General features: G+C 26.5%; 1 protein-coding gene across 2 annotated transcripts; it reads right to left on the bottom strand.

The window, feature by feature from the left end:
- Positions 1-677: 677 nt before the first annotated feature.
- On the bottom strand, positions 678-14,485 carry LOC123259606 (neurotrimin-like). 2 transcript variants are annotated; one of them, XM_044720200.1, is made up of 9 exons: positions 14,165-14,485; positions 11,952-12,053; positions 8,949-9,164; positions 6,460-6,581; positions 6,241-6,382; positions 2,699-3,096; positions 1,074-1,269; positions 934-984; positions 678-829 (listed from the first exon to the last, which is right to left on the bottom strand). In XM_044720200.1, the coding sequence occupies exons 1-9, from the start codon at positions 14,199-14,201 to the stop codon at positions 693-695; spliced, it is 1,401 nt and encodes a 466-aa protein (XP_044576135.1). In that variant the 5' UTR covers positions 14,202-14,485; the 3' UTR covers positions 678-692. The 2 variants fall into 2 exon arrangements, with proteins under 2 accessions (XP_044576135.1, XP_044576136.1); XM_044720201.1 differs by having other exon boundaries at positions 678-826; positions 14,165-14,482.
- Between the last annotated feature and the right edge of the window lie 4,345 nt (positions 14,486-18,830).

The following is an 18,830-nucleotide window of genomic DNA, read 5'->3' as shown; positions in this document are numbered from 1 at the left end:
TTTTGTTCTAATTTAATTATTAAAAAAAATTTTTAAATGTCGGCTAACTTTAGTATCATTTTACTGATAGAAGAATTTGTTTATAATTAAAAATATTTGTTAATATTCAACTCATTTATTAGAGACCACTTTTTAGTACTAAACAAATATTTCTTAGTATTTATTTATTTATTCATATTCAATAAATTAATATTAGATTTATTAAATACAAATCATTTTAAATACTAAGAAATATTTGTTTAGTACTAAAAAGTGGTCTCTAATAAATGATTTAACTATTAACAAATATTTTTTAATACAAATAAATCCTATTAGTGTGCTCACTACGTCAATTCCCGAAAAAAAAAATTTTTATACGCCCTTATGGCATCTGGAATGCGATATATCATAATAAATCTATCTAATTATCACTGTCGTACTCGTACAAACATACAATTGAACGGTGAGTCACCACTTCTCTCGACTTATCGTCTACTGTACAATCGTGCTCGAATAAATAACAATGACAGACTGTTTTAACTAATTGAAATACGGTCATCATTGTCATCATCATCATCATCATCATCATCATCATCATCATCATAGTCACTACAATCAACAACATTCACGCACAATACAATAGATTTTGCCTTAACATATCTAATATTAATTCATAATAATCAATTAATTTTTTTTTCTTTACTGCTAATAACTTACAACAATTGTTCCAAAGATATTGATAATAAAAATACCACGAGGACTATACTGAGCGTTGAATCTCTCGTATTAACTATTGAGGCACTGTTGAGCGTTTCAGATCTCGGAGTTGGTGAATCATTCATTATAACTGCTTAAAAAAAATATATTATTTAAGTTAATATTACCGCGCTAGTATAAGTAATTAATCTAGTCTTAGTCATATTTTATTAATAAGTAGAGTAAATATTAAATTACCCAATGGTGATCCCTCGTAAGCAGCCTCAACTTTGTAATGATCTTTCCGAACTGTCAGTGATAATATTAAAAGCCAGTAAATTAATATTTAACGAGGTATAATATTACCATGTAGATCAATTTACTGGACATTTACTTACCGGCTCCTTCAGTGGCAAACCGTAGGATCTTTGAAGGCTTGCTCCACCCATATCGATTTCTTGATAGTATAAGTGCTTCGTAGTGTGTTGCAGGCGTCAGTCCTGTGAGATTAAAGGACTTGCCGTGGAGAGGTCCAATCGCATCGCTTCCACTAGGAATGAATAGCTTGTGCCAGTCACGTCCTCGATCTAAAGGCTATTCACAAAATTTATATCAATAAATAATAATAATAGAAACAACAATAGGTACTGAGAAGAAGAGAAATTTTTTTTTTTAATTCTTAAAAATTGCTATTTCTTCCCAATATTTTTTGATGATACGGAAATTAATTGACAATTTTTAGGATTTTTATAATAATTAAATTATTGTGAAAAAATTTTATTGAAAAATTTTCACATCTAGGAATTTAAAAAAATTAAAAGTGCAAATTTTTAATATAAATTATGTGTAATAAAAATTATTAAAATTTTCACATGTCTGCAGATTTATAATACTAAAATTAGCCGTCGTTTTTAACTTTTTAATTTATTGAATTGTAATTTACAAATATTTTTAAAAAATTGCACTTATAGTTTTTCACAAATAAAAATTTTTAGATTTCGGCTAATTTAATTTTCATTGCAGAATTATAATAAAGCTAGCCGACATTTTTAACTTTTTAATTTATTAAATTATACCTAACAAATATTTTTAAAAAATTGCACTTATAGTTTTTCACAAATTGAATTTTTTTTTAATTCTTTCGATAAAAAAAATTCTAAATATTTTTAGATGTCGGCTAACTTAATTTTAATTGCAAAATAATACTAAAATCAGCCGACGTTTTTGACTTTTTGATTTTTTTAATTAATTAAATTAAAACTAAAAAATATTTAAAAAAAAATTGCGCTTGTAGTTTTTTACAAATGAAATTTTTTTTTAATTCTTCCGATAAAAAAAATTCTAAATACTTTTAGATGCCGGCTAACTTAATTTTCATTGCAGCATAATACTAAAGTTAGCCGACGTTTTTGACTTTTTAATTTTTTTAATTAATTAAATTAAAACTAAAAAATATTTTTAAAAAATTGCTCTTGCAGTTCGACTGCTCAACTTTAAAACACAGTAACTAACTATTTGAAAATTTTTTTCCAGTTTTTCTAACTAAAAAAATGTTTGCCTGCCAAATTGATGCAAAATTTGATTTTTGAATAGAAAATACTTGAATATAAATATTTTTAACAAAAAATACTTGAAGTTGCGGTTTAAAAGTTATAAAAAATGCAGCAATACTAGAAAAAATCAGGTATGAAAATTTTCTACAAATAGGCCGCAATTTTCTACAAATAAAATTTTTTTTTAATTTTTTCAATAAAAAACATTTTAAAAATTTTCAGATATCAGCTAACTTAATTTTAATTGCAGAATAATACTAAAATTAGCCGACGTTTTTGACTTTTTAATTTATTAAATTAAATCTAAAAAATTGCACTTATAGTTTTTCACAAATTAAATTTTTTTGTAGTAATTTTTTCAATAAAAAAAATTCTAAAAATTTTTATATGTCGGCTAATTAAATTTTCATTGCAGATTTCAGTATCATTATTATTAACATTATTAATTTTTAAAAATATATTTAACATACTGAATATTTACGAAACCAGAATTGATACTCAATAATTGGGATATAGCTATCAACTTCCCAAATAAAATTGTATGCATTAGTAGCGATAGGATTGGACTCCTTGAAGACAGCAGCATTGGCTATTCCAGATAATTCAATACTCGTTTCAGAAACTCCCAAATCATTAGTAGCGCGACAAATGTAATAGCCGTAGTCGCTAGGTCTGACATTTCTTATCACCAGGCTGTGAACTTGCCCGGCAATGAATTTAACAATCCTTGATGAGTAGGTAACTCTCTCATTTTCAATGAACCAGTCGACCTTGGCGTCAGGGTAGGCCGTCACCTTGCAGTCAAGCTGAGCCCGTATTCCAGGGGATACATGGATCCAGCTCTTCTTGGACTCGATCTCCGGTTTATCTAAGGACAAATTGAATGTTGAATGTTGAGATGCTATCAGAGATTTGATGTGAAATGTCGGGACAGAAGCGCTTATCTCTCGGTCATAAATAATTTTATTTCCATCAATAGGCAACACTCCATTCAACAGTCTGGTGTATGTAATCAATTGTTGACTCTATAGTCACCATCAATCAACATTGAATACATAAACGACTTGATGACTTGTAATTCAATTGTAATTACGCGTCAGCACACATCTGATCCAAACATACAATTTACATTATTGCTCACACATAGTATAGCACTCAGTACGGATACGTGCTTTTATTATTTATAATTAAGAGCAGCTTTTAGCTTCCCACGCTTTTCATTACATTGATAAATCCTCATTAATTACTTATTTGTTGTTAATTTAGTAGTACTACCTGTTAATTAGAGAAAAATCTTTTTCGATTAATGAATTAGGAAATTAAGCTGGTAATTAATTAGCTGGTATAAATAGTTTGGATGCATGTCTAAAATATTAAACTAAATTTATCTAACGGTGAAGTAAGTATTTAATTATGTAATAAACAATTACGGAATAGGTAAAGATTAAATATTTGGTTAATTTATATAATTAATTAATTAACTAGCAACCTTGCAGTTACTATGTGACTGCCGTGACTTGTGAAATATGAATAAATCAAATTTTGCTTTATTAAATAATGACTTTTGTTAAATTGCATTGTATTTTCTAAAATATTGACGTTTTTAAAAATATAGGATCATCCTGATGTTACACTCATCAAGAGCTTTCATTTGAGTACCCACATGCATTTCTATATATTTTTCATATATACATATATATAATATATATAAATATATGAAAAATTGATGTGGGTACTTAAATGAAAGGTCTTGATGAGCGTAATATGGAGATGAGCATACATCTTTAAAAATGTCAATCGTGCACAAGATACAAGGTAATTTCTTATTTAATGATATTTTTAAAGATGTAAGCTCATCCTGATGTTACACTCATCAAAGGCTTTCATTTGAGTACCCACATGCATTTTTATATATTTTTCATATGTACATATATATAATACCTATAAATATATGAAAAATTGATGTGGGTACTTAAATGAAAGGTCTCGATGAGTGTAATATGGAGATGAGCATATATCTTTAAAAATGTCAATCGTGCACAAGATACAAGGTAATTTCTTATTTAATGATATTTTTAAAGATGTAAGCTCATCCTGATGTTACACTCATCAAAAGCTTTCATTTGAGTACCCACATGCATTTTTATATATTTTTCATATGTACATATATATAATACCTATAAATATATGAAAAATTGATGTGGGTACTTAAATGAAAGGTCTCGATGAGTGTAATATGGAGATGAGCATATATCTTTAAAAATGTCAATCGTGCACAAGATACAAGGTAATTTCTTATTTAATGATATTTTTAAAGATGTAAGCTCATCCTGATGTTACACTCATCAAAAGCTTTCATTTGAGTACCCACATGCATTTTTATATATTTTTCATATGTACATATATATAATACCTATAAATATAAGAATATTCGATGTGGGTACTTAAATGAAAGGTCTCGATGAGTGTAATATGGAGATGAGCATATATCTTTAAAAATGTCAATCGTGCACAAGATACAAGGTAATTTCTGATTTATTGATATTTTTAAAGATGTAAGCTCATCCTGATGTTACACTCATCAAAAGCTTTCATTTGAGTACCCACATGCATTTTCATATATTTTTCATATATACATATATATAATATATATAAATATATGAAAAATTGATGTGGGTATTTAAATGAAAGGTCTTGATGAATGTAACATCGGGATGAGTTTATATCTTTAAAAATGTCAATAGTTCACAAGATACAAGGTCGTTTCTTAATTATGTTAAATTGCACTGTACTTTCTTAACTATTGACATTTTTAAAGATGTAAGCTCATCCTGATGTTACACTCATCAAAAGCTTTCATTTGAGTACCCACATGCATTTTCATATATTTTTCATATGTACATATATATAATACCTATAAATATATGAAAAATTGATGTGAGTATTTAAATGAAAGGTCTCGATGAGTGTAATATGGAGATGAGCATATATCTTTAAAAATGTCAATCGTGCACAAGATACAAGGTAATTTCTGATTTATTGATATTTTTAAAGATGTAAGCTCATCCTGATGTTACACTCATAAAAAGCTTTCATTTGAGTACCCACATGCATTTTCATATATTTTTTTGCTCGACGGGCAGAAAGCGTCAACTTTCGGCCCGCTGCGCTAAACGAAGTTGCCCCTTTCTGCCTTCGTCGAACAAAAAAATAGTATACACTCCACGGGAAGTAAATAAGAAAGCCTCAGATCACATGTTTGTTGACCTCGGCTTCGCCTCGGCCAACAACTATATGTGATCTGAGACATTTCTTACTTTACTTCCCTAGGTGTGTAATATACTATTTCATATATACATATATATAATATATATAAATATATGAAAAATTGATGTGGGTACTCAAATGAAAGATCTCGACGAGTGTATTGTCGGGGTGAGCTTATATCTTTAAAAATGTCAATAGTTCACAAGATACAAGGTCATTTCTTAACTATGTATCTAGAGATAGAGCATTTTCGAATGCAGCCTAATTACTTATCATCATAAATTAGCTATTGGTGAGAATGATTATTAGAATTAAATAAAATATTTATTTCTTCTTGGAAGAAAAAGAATTAATTTTTTATACTTTAAAAAAAATTTTTTTTTTTAGAAAATTAAACGTAAATTTTCTGTAGAAGAAATATTTTTTACAAAATTGAACAATTAACTCTTTTTTCTATAAAAATATTAATTATAAAAAATTGAATTTCAATAAAATTCTCTAAAGATTTTTCTGAATCAAAGATTTTATCCGTCTTCTAAAAATAATATTTTTATTTTCTTATTCTAAAGAATTCTTCTCATAACTTGAATGAAAATCTAAAGAATAAAAGTACAATAAAATGACCATTCAGTATAGTAAACTTACAAATAGCCATTCAAGACTCAAAATTAAACATGTAGGCGTGACAACGATTGAAGCTACAATGTAAGATTAAATTAGGTAAATTAAGTAAAGGTCTCCTTACAGCGTATGCGTAGGTCTATATTGGCCATTGCCGGTTCGCCAATTCCATTATCAGCAACACAGGTATATCGACCAGACAGAGTGCGATTGTCAGCGCGAAACCTAAGCTTTGATCTCTCATCCAGTAATTTCATCTCTTCATCCTGTATACTCGACAAGAGCCACCAAGAGAGTCATTCATTAAACACTTGAACCATAAATTACACCAGACAAAATTTACCTTCATTCTCCAGGAAATGCTTGGATAGGGTACTCCTTTAGCAATGCAAGCCATTTCTACTTCGTCGCCAAAGTTTACTTCAAGTTCTCCAGCTTCAGGCACTGAATGGATGCTCGGCGGATCTGTTAATACAAAATAGAACTAAATTATTAATTTAAGTACAACAAAATAAATATTATGATACATAAAGTAATAACAATCTCTGTTGTTTTAATTTTAATTTTTTTTGGTAAATATTTTCAAGTGGGGTCATTTTAAATTTCATTTTTTTGAACGAAATTTCTATTTGTTTTTATTGATATTTTTTTTTTTTGAAAAATACATAAAAAAATGAACAATTAAAAAAAAAATTGATTATTACAATTTTACAAATTTTCAAAAAAATTTTAAAGTTTTTTAGAAAATTGTAATATTCAACTTTTTTTTTTAAATTGTTCTTTTTTTTATGTATGTACTTATCAAAGAAAAATATATCAAAGACATCAAAAAATAAATAAAATAGAAATTTTATCCAAAAACATGAGAGCCAAAATTTTTTCCAACTTTCAAAGGCAAAAAAGCTATCGAAATCTTTATTTTTTTTTTTTTCACGACATTTTTTATCATAAATGTGATGACATTAAAGTTAGCAATCACTTGACCATTTTTGAATTTTTTTTTATCAAACAAATTTCTTCCAAAAGATTATTAAAAAAAAAATGCATTTTTTATTTTTTAAACCTTCTTCATGTCAATTTTTTTCATTAGGTTTTTTGCAATAATTTATTTGTTAAAAAAATTATTAAATATCTGCTAAATTAATTTTCATAATGCGATGACATTAATTAAAGTTAGCAATCACTTGACCATTTTTTAATTTTTTTTAACAAACATTTCTTCCAAAAAATAATTAAAAAAAAAAAATTGCATTTGTTATTTTTTAAACTTTCTTCATGTCAATTTTTTTTTATAATGTTTTTTGCAATAGTTTATTTAAAAAAAAAATTCTAAAAATTATTAAATATCTGCTAAACTAATTTTTATCATACGAAAACATTAATTAAAGTTAGCAATCCATTGACTATTTTTTAATTTTTTTAACAAACAAATTTGTTCCAAAAGATTATTAAAAAAAAGTTGCATTTTCAATTTTTTAAAATTTCTTCATGTCAAGATTTTTTATATAATGTTTTTTGCAATAATTTATTTGTTAAAAAAATTATTTAATATCTACTAAATTAATTTTTGTAGTGCGATGACATTAAAAGTAGCAGACGATCATTTTTTAATTTTTTTTAACAAACAAATTTCTCCCAAAAGATTAAAAAAAAATTGCATTCTTAATTTTTTTAAATTTCTTCATGTCAATTTTTTTTTTGTTTTTTGCAATAATTTATTTGTTAAAAATAATAGTTTAAAAAAACTAAAAACACGCTTTTTATAGAAAACCAAACTAAAAAATAGAAAATAAATTTAAATTAAGAATAGTGTTAAAAATTTCAATAAATATAAATTAATAATAGTGTAAATAAAAAAAATGTATTTTATTTTAAAAAAAGCGTGAGGTGCATGGTGTCAATAGTTATAAATATTTTATTGACAGATATGAGTAGAGTGATTATCATTTTGATAATATCTTAAAAGCACCCCACGCTTTTTTAAAATAAAATACATTTTTTTTATTTACACTATTATTAATTTATATTTATTGAAATTTTTAACACTATTCTTAATTTAAATTTATTTTCTATTTTTTAGTTTGGTTTTCTATAAAAAGCGTGTTTTTAGTTTTTTTAAACTATTATTTATTTTTTACTTTTTAGTTTGGTTTATTTATAAAAGCGTGATATTTTAGTTTTTTTAAACTATTATTTGTTGATTATCAAAAATATTCAGGCGCGCAAATTACCCACGGAGAGTTACATACTGACATACTGACATACTGACATACAAGTGAAGCTAATAAAAAGCGTGTAAAAAATTATTAAATATCTGCTAAATTAATTTTCATATGTGCGCCGTAAAAACAAGGAAAACTAAAAAAAAATTTGAAAATTTTAATTTTTTACCTAATTATGACCAAAAATGGGATTGACCCAACTTGTAAATAATTCCCTTTTTTTTTTTATTTTTTTCGCCTCGCGGGGGAACAATTTAAAATTTGAAGTAATTTTTATTTCATTTCTATAATAGCGACAAAGGAGAATATATACAATATTAGAGTCAGATAGTAAGGTACTAAGGTCTCACACGACTCTCTGAGGACCAGGCTCAGAAGAATCAGTGCGTAAGATCCGGTATCTTATCTCAAGTTTCCTGTACCATAATACTCGCGTGGGAAATCTGACAACTGGTTTTACACATTCATACATAATACATAACACTTGTACCTACTAGTAGGTATCTATTGAATTTTTTTTTATTATTCTATTTCATCTGAGATTCACACTTCTTCCCAGAGAAATAGGAACAGAAAAGGAAGACTATTGGTATCGATATTCTACACTTACACAGAACTTCAATAGTTTGGACTTGTGTAACGTGGCCCCAAGGTGCCGGTCTTGAAGCTTGACAAACATATTTTCCAGAATCTTGTGGCTGCACTTGTGACACCTCCAAGCTCATATTGTCCCACATTTTTATGCGAGGGAGATGTATTAAATTTGGATCACTGCTGTCTGCTAGCAGCGTGTCTTCTCGCCACCATCGCACTATTGTTTGAACACCTGAAAAACATTTTTTATTACTTTTTCTGACAATTTTTATTTTATAATTTTTCTTCAGAAGAATTTTCATTTTAAATTCTGAATAATATTTTACGCTCAATTGGCATTGCAAGATTTTTTTTATTTAAATTTATAAAATGTAAATTATTCTTGAAAAGTTTAATATAAGAATTTTTTGGGATAATCGATTTTAAAAGTTTAAATTGAAAAGAAGAAAAGAAGATTCAGATATTAAATCTGTATTTTTAAATTATACAAAATTTAGTGATATAATTTTTAATATTTCTTCTTTCAAATATAATAATAATAAAAATTTAATAAAGTTTGAATTTATTTACTAAACTATTTTTTTAATAATTTTTTTTTTTGTCAAAAATGTAACGTGAACTTTCAAAGAAATTTGCATATTAAAGTACTGATGCTACTTCTACATCTTCAAATGTAAATTTCATCATGCAAGTATTATCTTTATTTTCACAGAAATTAAAAGAATATCAAACAAAATTTTTTTTTCTTAATTAAAAGGTTACACACATTTTTTTCTTCATTAAAGTAATTATTTTTAATTACTTTTTTTGGTCAGACTTTGATGAAAAAAATTTAATAAATGATAATTCAAAGAAGTTAGAAATATGCTTTGATAAAAAACTAAACTAAAAAATTGAAAACAATTTTTAATTAGTTTACAATAATAATAATAATTGATGAAAAAATTCATTTTATTAAAAAACAGTATCGAGTACTTGATAATCATTTTTATGAATATTTTATTGACAAATATTGGTAAAAGTAAAGTCTTTATAAAAATATATTAAAAAGCACTCCACGCTTTTTTTATAATAAAAAACATTTTTTTATTAATTACTCTATTTTTATATAAAAATGAATTTAAAAGACATCTGACAATTTTTGTGATTTTTCTTATTGAAAAAATTATTTAGAAAAAATCCTTAGAAAAATTTCACTTGTATATTTAAAAAACTTAGTGCAATTTTTTAAAAATATTTCCTTAGTTTTAATTTAATTAAAGAAAAAAATTAAAAAATTGTTCATATATTTTTATTTTAAATTTCTTGAAAATTATTTTCTATTTTTTAATTTGGTTTTTTACTGAACCTTGTTTTTTTTTTTAAGCTATAATCTATTAAGTTTGTAATTATCACCCTGTCTGCTTTGAATGTGTTAGCTGTTTCTCATATTCTTTCTTCCTGATCAGGATAGTAGGTCAAACTTGTTAAATAATTGTATTGTCATCGTTCCTTAATAAGTGAGCGAAGTTTCAATAGAATTAAAGTTTTTAAAGTGAATAAAAATTACATTCAAATACTCAAAAAAATGAACTAAAAATTATTAAAAAAAAACAAAATAAAAATTTTTTTTAATACTTTTAAATATTTTTTACACTTTTGAATTCTTTCTATGGAAAATCAAAATTATTAATTTTTTTTAAACAAATGAATTTAGAAGATATCTGGCAATTTTTATGATTTTTCTTATTGAAAAAATTATTTAGAAAAAATCCTTAGAAAAATTTCACTTGTAGAAGATTTGAAAAACTTAAAGTGCAATTTTTAAAAAATATTTTCTTAGCTTTAATTGAATTAAAGAAAAAAATTGTTAATTATCTGCTTAATTTAGTATCATATTTTTATTTTAAATATCTTGAAAATTATTTTCTACTTTTTAATTTGGTTTTTTACTGAACCATGTTTTTTTTTTCTATAATTTTTTAAGTTTGTAACTATCACCTTGCCTTCTTTGAATCCTGATCAGGATAGTAAGTCAAACTTATTAAATAATTGTATTGTCATCCATCCTTAATAAGTGTGCAAAGTTTCAATAGAACCAAAGGTTTTGAAATGAATAAAAATTATGACACTGTAGTTAGCAGACGTGTAAAAATTTTTGATTTTTTTTATTAATTAAATTACAACTAAAAAGATATTTATAAAAAATTGCATTTACAGTTTTTCAAGTTTTTTACATGTGAAATTTTTTTTTTAATTGCTTAATTGAAATTTTTTCAATAAAAAATTTCTAAAAATTTTGAAATGTCGGCTAACTTCATTTTCATTTAAAATTACATTCAAAGATTCAAAAAAATTGAACTAAAAATTATTAAAAAAAAAAAAACAAAATTAAAATTTTTTTTAATACTTTCAAATATTTTCCACACTTTTGAATTTTTTTTATGAAGAATAAAAATTGTTAATTTTTTTTAAACAGCTAATGAAAGTGTTAAAAAAAAAAGAAAATTCATTACTCAGCACAGCGATATTGTATCAAGTGACATTTGATGACTTTTTAAATTTGCAATTTTTTATTCATGCAATTACTTAAAACCCGACTAAGAAAGAAAGTATTACTAACAGATAAGAAAGTTTGTTTTAGGGAGAATTCGATGAGGACGCCGGTGAGTCTAATTTCATTGGACCTGCTCTCCATTCATGGAAAAGCGATTTTGTTGAATTAAGGATGAAATGCAAATGGATCTGTCTGATGCTTTATGTGTGTAGATATATATATATATATATATATATATATATATATATATATATATATATATATATATATATATATATATATATACATTTAGCACACCAGAGCAACAACGAGATCGAGAAAAGTGAGATAAGAGTGAAGAGCGAGGTGTGGTGGATAGTATTTGGATGGAAGCTAGATGAGAGCTAGAGGATACTCAACCACAAAAAAAGTTTATATTTTCTCCTCTGGGAATTCGCTGAAGAAATACTGGCTCGGGTATATACGAATTGCTTTTCCACTTACCGAGGCTTTCTACGTGGCAGGGTAATATCACCGTGTTATTTTGAAATGTCTTGACTGCCGTCTGGGCACTGTGGGAGCTTTTGCAGGATGAAATCCAAATACCTGGAGACATTAAACAAAAAAAATCCATTTAAATGACAAAGCAGGTATCTCCAGTGATTTTGTGTCAATGCTTATCTTTTATCTTGCTATTTTTTTACTCGGGGCCAGCTTTTTTTTAACCGCAAAAAGCTAGACGATAAATCCGGCAAAGTGAGCGCGAGACCGTCTGGCTTTCCTCATGAGGGAAACCAAAAGCTCTTACTCAGAATTAAGCACTCCAATTACAGAGTGTTACCGAATGAAAGCACCGGGTATCTGTGACCGGTCAATTATTCTAGACGCTTTTTATCTAACTACCAAAGAGATTGAGAACCGTCCCAAATTTGGGGGTAATCAAAAAATCTCATTAACTTACTAAATAAATAAATATATTTTTGAATTTTTTGTTTCGCAAATAGGGCTTTTTTTTACTTTGCAATTATTTTTTAACTTTAAATTTATGTCAATTTTATTTAAATCAATTATTGTTTAAATTTTGATTTTTTTCGCCCAAAATTTAATTAGAAATTTGATTAATAATTATCAAAAATAAAAATTCATTTTTAATCGATGTGACAAAATAAAAACAAATGTAAAGAGTCAATTACATGAAAAAAATATTTAAAATGTCTAAAGTATTATTTATTAATCGATTATTGTTTAAATTTTTATTTTTTTCGTCCAAAATTTGCTTGAAAATTTTCTTTTAGAAAATAAATTGGTTAATAATTATCAAAAATAAAAATTCATTTTTAATCTAATGTGACAAAATAAAAACTAATGTAAAAAGTCAATTACACAAAAAAAATATTTAAAATGTCTAAAGTATTATTTATTAATTAATTATTATTTAAATTTTTATTTTTTTCGTCCAAAATTTGCTTGAAAATTTTATCCAAAAAAATGAATTAATAATTATCAAAAATAAAAATTAATTTTTAATCTAATGTGACAAAAAAACTAATGTAAAAATTCAATTACATAAAAACAATTTAAAAAGTGTCTAAAGTATTATTTGTTGCACAGAAAAAAAAATTTACTTGAATCAAAAAAATAAATTTGAAGAGTTTTATCTTCTTGATTTAAGTAAAAAAAATTCTTAAAGAAATTTTTCTTCGTTTAAGTTAATTCTACTTAATTCGACAATTAAACTCTTCAAAGTTATTTATACTTTTTTTCTTGAGTCAACTTAATTTTTTTTTTTTTTTTTATCATAGTAATCATTAATGAGATTTTATTTTACAGCGGTAATAAAATGATAATACAATTAACAAAGTCACACAAAAGTGAAATTCTTTACACAGATTAAATAACTCAGTACGTAATTACACATTTCTATTATTTTGAATGAGAAATGTATACCACAATTTAAATTTGTAATTATGACCATTAAACAAAATGCAAATAGTTAAATTCAAAGCGATGAAACTCATCTATAATGATAATACGTTTATTTTTTAAATTATTGATAAATTTATCCTTGAATATCTAATGATGCGATTTTCATGAATAATAATCATAATTATAATACAGGTAATGAAAATTTAATTGATATAAAGTACACTGGAGCTAAAGTACGGGAAATAAGTAGTATAAATACATAAAGACTTCTATAAATGTAGTAATCTTCCCGACTTTATGAAGATATAAAGAAGATAACTTTGAGAATTAATTAACTGAGTTGAAATTCTTAATTATAATTGAAGTTTTGACGCTATTATAATTACTTAGTACGTGAAACATTTTTTTTTAATAATCAAGAAGATAATTATTGACGGATAAAAATAAAATGTTATTAGCTTAATTAAATTGTTATGAGATTTTCGAGTGCTTGAGTCGAAGAGAAGTTTAAATGAAATTTCCCTAGAGTATTAAAGATAATAGAGAAATGCGTTAATCATCAGTTAATTGGCAAAGCACTTGAGTGTATATTCTAGCTCTTGCAAAAAACGTAACAAAGTATTTTCTCTCTAGATTTTTAGAATTAATTTAATTAAAAAAAATATCTAGTGTTTTCACTTAAATGAATATCAACTTAATTGACTGTTAAAATAACAAAAAAAAAAAAAAAACAGAACAGAACTCAAAAACACTCCACTAAAATTCGATACCACAATTAAAAAAACTCTTACCGACAACCGTGACACAAATAAACCAACGTTGAACCATTTTAGCACAAAATTACTAATTACATTAAAAAAAAAATATTTACACGGCGATAATAATTAGAGTATAAAATTGTAAAAAAAAATAGAAATTAATTGAAATGTAATAAGAGGCGGAATTAATTTTAAAAAATATTTTATGCTGAATGGCGAGGGTGAAAAGTTCAAGGGCAAATTGTCGAGTGCGCGAAGCGTGCGCGTTTTAAAGATGAACTGATGCGGATGTGACGGCTCCTCGACTTGTTACTCCCCCGGGTGCTTCTTACTTTCTAATGCTCGCATTCGTACATATAATACATAACAGTCATTCACATTCGTTTCATCTGGGATATGTAATTACGAGTAGTTGTCCACTGCGCAACCAGTGGAGCTCCCCATCAATTGACACTGTCATCATCGGCATCATCTTCAAAAAAAAAAAATCACTAGTATTTTATTAAAACTCCTGGTTTTAACATGGTAACAATATTACCCGTGATTAATGAATTTATGATGAATATTTAAACGGTATAATTGAAATTGAAAGCGGAATTCCAAATTGACATTATATGGAGACGAGTGAGAGCCTCTGGAGACGCTTTAAATCGACGTGTATATAGGGGCGTGCGGGGTCTTCGACAAGAATCATAAACCCAACACCGTCCAAGGCATTCTTCTGTAATTTGTTCAATTTACGCACCGACACGATCTCCTATAGAGTCATTCATCGAGTTATCCATTCAGCTGTTAATTTAATCTTGGACTTTACTGCACGGTTATGACTTACTCCTTTTCTACTCATCTTAACTTTAGATTCTTCGTGTGTTGTTGATCTACTTATTTTGTTAATCTAATTTATTTTATCAAATTACTTTACGATCTTTATTCATTTATCTTCGTCATAGTTTGCTCAGCTTGTAGTTTAATCAGATTGTTTTTCATTTTTGCAAACACACTGCAGTCTTTTTTGTAAATATATTTATTTAAATTACTTTGATGCCAAGGCATTGGCAAACTCTAATTTTAACAAGTAGAATAAAAGAAAAAGTTATAAGTGAATTTATAACAGCGGGCACTAGCCTTTATTTAATACAAAATAGATTCAACATTAAAATATGAATATTTTAAAAAATAGCTCAAAATATTAAAAATATAAATTATATGATTCGTATTAATCATATAAAACATAGGGTAGAAGTATCTTAGGACCGTTTTTGGCCACTTGATATTTTAGTGAATTTGTAAAAATTTATGGATTAGTACATTCATACAAATTGATTTCATAAAAAGTTCTCTATAACACACTAGTTCGCCCTAAATTAGATGACCGGGTACTATTTTGTTGCTGGCAGTTTTCCGGTGTCTTAGTGATACTCCGGGCAGCAACTAATTATTAAATACTTGTTAGCCTTGGAAAATTTCGGCTCAAGTTAGCATGTCCCGAAAAATTATAAGTAATTGTTCGAAATCAGCCGATCAACGAGTACTATTTTGTTGCTGGCACTTTTTCGGTGTCTTAGTGACACTCTGGGCAGCAACTAATTTTCAAACACTTATTCGCCTTAAAAAATCTTGGTTCAAGTTAGCATATCCCGGAAAATCATAAGTAATTGTTCGAAATTAGCTGATCACCAGGTACTATTTTGTTGCTGACACTTCTGCGCAGAAATAGTGCTACCGTGTATAGCAACAAATTATCAAATGATTTATAAGTATTGAAATTTTGTTTTCAAGATAGCTTATAGTCGTTTTTCAATAACCAGTTTGCAGCAACAAATTAGCAACAAATTCATGCTTGATGATCAATGGAATATTTTCTCAAAAGAAAGTAGTAATATGATAGATTATAAATTAATATCTTTATTGACAGGTGTATTTGATGCCTGTCCCCCGACCAGCAGCACTCGCTTCACTCGTGCCGCAAATGTCGGGGGCAGGCATCAATTTTTTTTCAAAGCAATTTTTGCGTACTTTCGACCGGATAGCAAGAAAACTAGTATATACTACACGGGCAGAAATTTGAGAGCCCTGAACTGCGCGCCATAATGCGTGCAATATACTATTACAGTCAACGCTCTCTGTATTTGACTCGCCCGTACAGGACCATTCTCTGTATTTGACTCGTCCTTGTCCATAAGAGCTGTGTAAAATCGTCAAATACAGAGGAAGAATATGGTCAAATACAGAGAGTGGTCAAATACAGAGAGGTCCAATACAGAGAGCGTCGACTGTACGTACTTTCGACCGGCTATAAAGAAAAATAGTATACACTACACGGGCAGAAGTTAATAGTGTACACTGATAGAAGGATTTGTTTATAGTTAAAAATATTTGTTAATATTTAACAAATCATTTATTAGAGACCACTTTTTAGTCCTTAACAAATATTTCTTAGTATTTAAAAAGATTTATTAATATTTAATAAATGAATATCTGATTTATTAAATACAAACAAATCATTTTAAATACTAAGAAATATTTGTTTGATACTAAAAAATGGTCTCTAATAAATGATTTGTTAACTATTAACAAATATTTTTTTAATACAAATAAATCCTTCTATCAGTGTAATATACTATTCAAATGCTGAGATTAAGAAATTTAGAATTTTGAACGTGACGTTGTTGTTTATAGCTGCTATTATTCATATATAATTCATTAAAAAAATTTCTTTTATTACCATTAAGCTCCTTTATAGTTGTAATAATAAAATACTTAAATAAATTACCTGTACAATAGAAAACTTTAACTTATAATTATGACGCAATTATAAAGAAATTGAAAAACTGGTTGGCATTTACTTCACATAATTAGCCTATTATGTTACATTTGCATTCAGTTTTATTTCTTCTCATTTTTCACATTTTTATTTTTACTACCTTTTTAATTTTTTTCATATTAAGTTATATTTATATTATATAACTATTACTTCGATTGACATGAATAAAGTTTATGTTATCTAGGATAAGTCTTTAACCAGACTTATGCACAATTTATTTTTCACCCCTATAGGTGCATACATCATGAATTATATAAAAGTTTTTATACCTTTGTATGTCCTATGAATAAACTAACAAATAAATAAATAAATTTTACATTTAAGATTCTAGTCTCTTGATACATATTTTAACTGAAAAGTCAAAATATTGAACTTACCTAAATTTAGCAAGCTGACATTAAAATTACGTATGCAACTTGACACTGTAAACTTGTAGCAAGCTTTTAGCTAATTAAAAATAATAAATTATGTTAAATTTATGCGAGATTAAATCGACTTAGTGACTTAGCGTAGGCGAGAATACAATTGACTTTAGTATGGTTGGTAATTGACTTGTAATCTTGAGTATAAAAATACATTTCTATTTTCTTTAAATTATTAATCTTCATTTTTTAAAGCGAAATAAATTTCTAGTTTAATACATTGTTCCATTAAACAACTGGAAAAAAAATATCTGCAGTATGAATGCTTTCCATATATTCTTCATAAATCAAAATAAAGTGTAAAATTTCCAGAAATGACATGGTATTAAAAAACATTGCTTGTATCCTACATTTTAAGAGTATAATTTAATATCATTGTAATTTAAACGTCATTAATATTCCATCCACAAAATTATTCATAAAAAAAATTCGATCTAACCCGCGCGATTATCAGGTCAATGCAATTTAAAAAAGCTAATTGAAAATGTTTAAAAAAAATGAAATAAAAATGCAAATCCATTAAAAAGTATTCAAAATTATTTATCTGTATATTCGTAGATAAATGGAGAATTAGATTGGCTTGATAATACTTTTGGCGACCCAAATTTAAATTTTTCCATGTGCATAATTTTGCGATAGTTATCCATAATCGTATGATGGTATCAGCGTGACCCAAACAACTGACTGAATAATTTTAAAAAACTATCAAAATAGTTTCTTGATAAAATCTATTTTTTCATCAATATTATCGTATGATTTTTACTGTAATCATTACAATAAAAGTTTTCTAAGAAAGTGAAGAAATATAAATTTTTATGATTTTGAAAATTTTGAAATTTTGAAATCCTGAAATTTCTAAATTACTTGGCCGATTAAGCTCATCCTCGAACTTGAATTTGGTATCTATCGGTAGAATAAGTATGTTAAGTTTGGTAGAGATCCGTTGAAAATTGGCGACGCTATCGTCGTGACAAGTCGCGTTATATATACATACATATATAAACTTTTGAACAATATGTACTTTCTGACTCAGCTCGTCGAGTTTCCCCATGAAAAAGAAAATATACGTCGAAATATATAAAAAGTGTATTTTAAATATATTAAAAATCTATAATCTATATATATATAGGAGACTTTCTATAGATATAGATAGTCACTCATCACGATATCTCTGGAACTATAAGACCTAGAGACTTGAAATTTGGCAGGAATATTCCTTTTGCCAAGTAGAGGTCAGCTAAGAACGGATTTCACAAAATTCCACCCACAAGGGGGGTTGCGGGGGTGTTCACGAAAAAAAATTCATATTTTTCAATTATGGCTTTTAATAGTTCAAAACTTGGTCAGAATGTTTCAAATTACATTTAGAAATTTTTTAAAAACGAATTCTGTGACATTCCACCTCTCTGGCGTGCCCGTGCGTGGGCGTCAAATTAAGAAAAAATTCGTAAAT

Source organism: Cotesia glomerata, linkage group LG2, assembly GCF_020080835.1.
Source record: "Cotesia glomerata isolate CgM1 linkage group LG2, MPM_Cglom_v2.3, whole genome shotgun sequence".
NCBI lineage: Eukaryota > Metazoa > Arthropoda > Insecta > Hymenoptera > Braconidae > Cotesia > Cotesia glomerata.
Note: the sequence above shows the minus strand (reverse complement) of the source record. Positions and strands in the feature narration are given on the sequence as shown.